Consider the following 3,948-nt stretch of genomic DNA (forward strand, 5'->3'; position numbering starts at 1 on the left):
CAGGCACCTACGTGATCCAAGGCGGCTACATGCTGGGCGGTGCCAGTCAGTCCTACTCGCACACCACCCGTGCCTCACCAGCCACCGTAAGTGCCCACCCAGCCCCAAAGGAGACAGAGGTTGGGGGGGGGGCTCTGGGCAGGGGCAGCAGGCGATGGGTGCCAGCCACCGTCCCCAGGAGTCTGGGTAGCCTGGTGCCAGGGCACTCAGGTGAAGAGGTCCTGGGGTTGACTCCTCACTCTGTGGCCTCAGGGAACCTCCTCAGCCTCTCTGGGCCTCAGCTAATACGCCTGAAGCTCTTGGAGCTATTACCCAAGGAAGTGTCATCGAATCTGATAGTCTGGCGATGGCAGATAGATAGCATGGGGCAAGAAATGCAGGCACCACCATGCCAGGAGCTACCCGAAGCAAGGATCTGTGTCTGTCCAGAAAGGCAGTGAGATAACCTTCCTGTGCCCAGAGCAGCTCTGTGGAACAGCCCTAGGGCCTAATCCTGATGGGGCTTGTCATCAGCTCTGTGACTGTGGTGGGGTGTCCCAGCATGGTCCTTGTCCTCCAGGAGCTTGAGGTCTGAGCGATGGCTTCCCGTCATGTTTAACTCCCGCCCTCTCCCACGGCCACCCATTGTGGACATCATTACCAAGACCGAAGCTTTCTCAGAAGACAGGACATCCCTCATGCACCCAGGAAGCCTGGCTTCTAGTCTGAATTTTTTAATGCTGGTCATGACCCCCATAACTGACTTCATGACTCCCGAGTGGGTTCTGAAAATGTGTTCCCCTAGACCCATGCTGTCTGATAGAACATCCTCCAGTGATGGATATGTTCTTTGCTTGCTGCCTAGTGTACAGGCCTCGGGACACATGAGGCTATTGAGTGCTGGAAATGTGAGTTTCATAGTCCTAGAAACAGAATTGTTGTTACTTTTTTATTTTAGAATTTTAAAAAATGATTTACTTTTGGCTGTACTGGGTCTTCGTTACTGTGCTTGGACTTGTGTCTAGTCTGTGTCGTTGCGGGGCACAGACTTCTGACCTCGCTGGCTTCTCTTGTTGCGGAGCATGAACTCTAGAGCGTGCGGGCTTCAGTAGTTGTGGTGCACGGGCTTGGTTGCCTCATGGCACATGGGATCTTCCCAGAACAGGGATCGGACCCGTGTCCCCTGCATTGGCAGGTGGATCCTTAACCATTGGACTCCAGGGAAGTCGCTGAGTTGTTTTTTAGAAAAAATGATCTTGAAAGAATTATGGTCACAGAAGCTGCAGAGATCCCTGTGGACCCCCCACCTAAGTTACCCCACTCGTTACAATTTATGTATCTGTAGTACAGTATCTAACTCGGAAACTGACAATTGGTCTTATATGGGGGTATCTACTTCTGTGTCTTTTTATAACATGGGTAGATTTGGGAAACCACCATCAAACTCAGAATGCAGAACTGTCCTGTCCCCGCAAAGATCTCCCTGGTGCTACCCTTTTAAAGTCTCCCTTACCCTCCTCCCTTCCAGCATTCCTGACCCCTGGCCATCATGAATCTGTTCCCCATTTCTCTAACACTGTCATTTCGAGAATGTTCTGTGGATGGACTCATACTTGACGTGACCTTTTGACACTGGCATTTTCCATTCCGCCTACATTCATTTAACAGCTCTCCGCAGCTAGTGGTGATGGCCTGGGACAGCGCAGTTCTAGAGAGTTCTGCTGGATTTAGTTCCCATGGGCAAGGGTGACATGACACCCTCGCCAGCATGGTTGTCAAGATCACAATTGGAAATAAATAGAGCACTTAGCGACGAGCACTTGAGAAATGGAAGCCATTCTTAGCATTCTTCTGATTCTTCCATGCCCCTCGGGCCCCAGGTCCAGTGGCTCCTGGAAAACTATGAGACGGCCGAGGGCGTGAGCCTGCCGCGGAGCACCCTGTACTGCCACTACCTGCTGCACTGCCAGGAACAGAAGCTGGAGCCCGTCAACGCCGCATCCTTCGGCAAGCTCATCCGCTCTGTCTTCATGGGCCTGCGTACCCGCAGGCTGGGCACCAGGTGGGGCCACCTGCCCCTGACAGCCCCCAGTGGCTGTAAGGCCCGCCCTCACCCTAAGTTTCAAGGTCCTCTGCTCCCCTTGTCCCTTCACTCCTCTCCAGCCCCAATGGCCTCGTCTCAGTTCCTCTGACGCTCACATGCTCCTGCCCCAGGGCCTTTGCACTCTGTGCCTTTCTCCGTCTGCTGACTCAAATATCCCCTGGCCCTCCTAACTAAAACTTCAGCTTTCCCCTACCTCCTTGGCATCCATCTCACCTAGTTTTTCTCCTGAGCACCCATCCAGGATGCCTTTCATGTTACTTCTCATTTCTGATCTGTCTTCTGATGCTGAAATGCACACCCCTTGAGAGTGTGGGGGCTGCACACAGTCATTGCTTAATCACGGCCTGTGAGTCAGTGAATTCACAGAGGAAGGAGCAAGGAGCCCTCCCGTGAGCCCACCCTTCTCTGCCTCTCCTTTGTGATCCCCCACACCTTTCTGGGCTAAGCCCTGCTCTTCTCTTGGTTCCAGCTCCCAGTTCAGGCCTGAGTGTCACCTCATTCAGGCAGGCATGCATGTAGAATCTTGGGCAGAGTCCCTCGTTTCTCTGTGCCTCCGTTTCCTCAGCTATCAGGCTAGGATGCTAGGAGTACCCTTCATAGGGTAGAGATGAGAAACACGTGCCTTCGCATGTGCTCAGTGCTCAGAACAGTGCCTGGCAAATTGTTATGACTAGTAGTCAGCAAAGACTTGCTAAGTGCCTGCCCCCGACCTTGGTCCTATCTTCACAGAGCTCAGTCTGCGGGTGGGGGCCTCTCGTGGCCCCCATAGGCCCCATGGCTTCCCCAGCCCAGCACCCCCAGCTCTGTGGAACATGGGTCTTACCCCCGGGGCTCTGTTTGGCCCCCTAGCAGAGAGGAGGTGGGTGCGATGTAAAGTTCCCAATGGATAATCAGGGGCTACCCCCAGCCCAGCCCTCACCCTCTGCCTCCCTCCCAGGGGCAACTCCAAGTACCACTACTATGGCCTGCGCATCAAGGCCAGCTCGCCCCTGCTGCGGCTGATGGAGGACCAGCAGCACATGGCCATGCGGGGCCAACCCTTCTCCCAAAAACAGAGGTAGGAAGGCGGGGCTGGCTGGGTGCTGGCAGGCAGGGAAGGACGTGGCGGCCTAACTCCCCATCCCATTGCCCACCCATCCCTTCTCCAGGCTGAAACCCATCCAGAAGATGGAGGGCATGACCAACGGCGTGGCCGTGGGGCCCCAGCAGGCCACTGGGCTCTCGGACATCAGCGCCCAGGTCCAGCAGTACCAGCAGTTTCTGGGTGAGGGCTCCCTGGACTCTGGGGTGGGGCCCAGGGCAGGCTGTGCAGCCCCCAGAGAGCCAGCAGATGGTTCACTTGCCCTCCCTGAACCTCATCACCCCAACTGGTCACGGGGGAGCTTGGTAGCCAAGTGGTGCCAACTTAACAGGATCCCAGGATGAGGCTGAAAGGGGTGGGTAGGTGGGACTGGAAGGGGCTCACGGTTTCTTCTCTGCCCTCCAGATGCCTCAAGAAGCCTCCCTGACTTCTCAGAGCTGGATCTCCAGGGCAAAGTGCTGCCCGAGGGCATCGGACCTGGGGACATCAAGGCCTTCCAGGTCCTATACCGGGAACACTGTGAGGTAGGGCACCTGGGCAGTGGGCAGGGGTGAGGGGCACCATGCTGCCCCCCGACCCCCTCGAGCATCTGGCCTCCCCAACAGGCCATCGTCGATGTCATGGTGAACCTGCAGTTCACACTGGTGGAAACGCTCTGGAAAACCTTCTGGAGGTACAACCTGAGCCAGCCCAGCGAGGCGCCGCCGCTGGCTGTGTGAGTGCCCCGGGGGGAGGAAGGGAGGAAGTTGTGCACCTGCGAGTCTGACCTCAAGGCTGGGGGGGC

The 3,948-nt window shown here is 56.3% G+C and overlaps 1 protein-coding gene across 1 annotated transcript in view; it reads left to right on the plus strand.

The window, feature by feature from the left end:
• The window catches only part of RFX1 (regulatory factor X, 1 (influences HLA class II expression)), a 25,384-nt gene that overhangs the window by 18,249 nt on the left and 3,187 nt on the right, over positions 1–3,948 (plus strand). The window contains exons 9-14 of the mRNA XM_010855520.1: positions 4–86; positions 1,860–2,041; positions 3,021–3,140; positions 3,232–3,347; positions 3,570–3,688; positions 3,770–3,879. Coding sequence (XP_010853822.1) covers positions 4–86; positions 1,860–2,041; positions 3,021–3,140; positions 3,232–3,347; positions 3,570–3,688; positions 3,770–3,879 — 730 coding nt within the window. The remainder of the gene's footprint in view (positions 1–3; positions 87–1,859; positions 2,042–3,020; positions 3,141–3,231; positions 3,348–3,569; positions 3,689–3,769; positions 3,880–3,948) is intronic.

This window comes from Bison bison, unplaced genomic scaffold (assembly GCF_000754665.1).
Source record: "Bison bison bison isolate TAMUID 2011002044 unplaced genomic scaffold, Bison_UMD1.0 scf7180017864365, whole genome shotgun sequence".
Classification (NCBI taxonomy): Eukaryota; Metazoa; Chordata; class Mammalia; order Artiodactyla; family Bovidae; genus Bison; species Bison bison.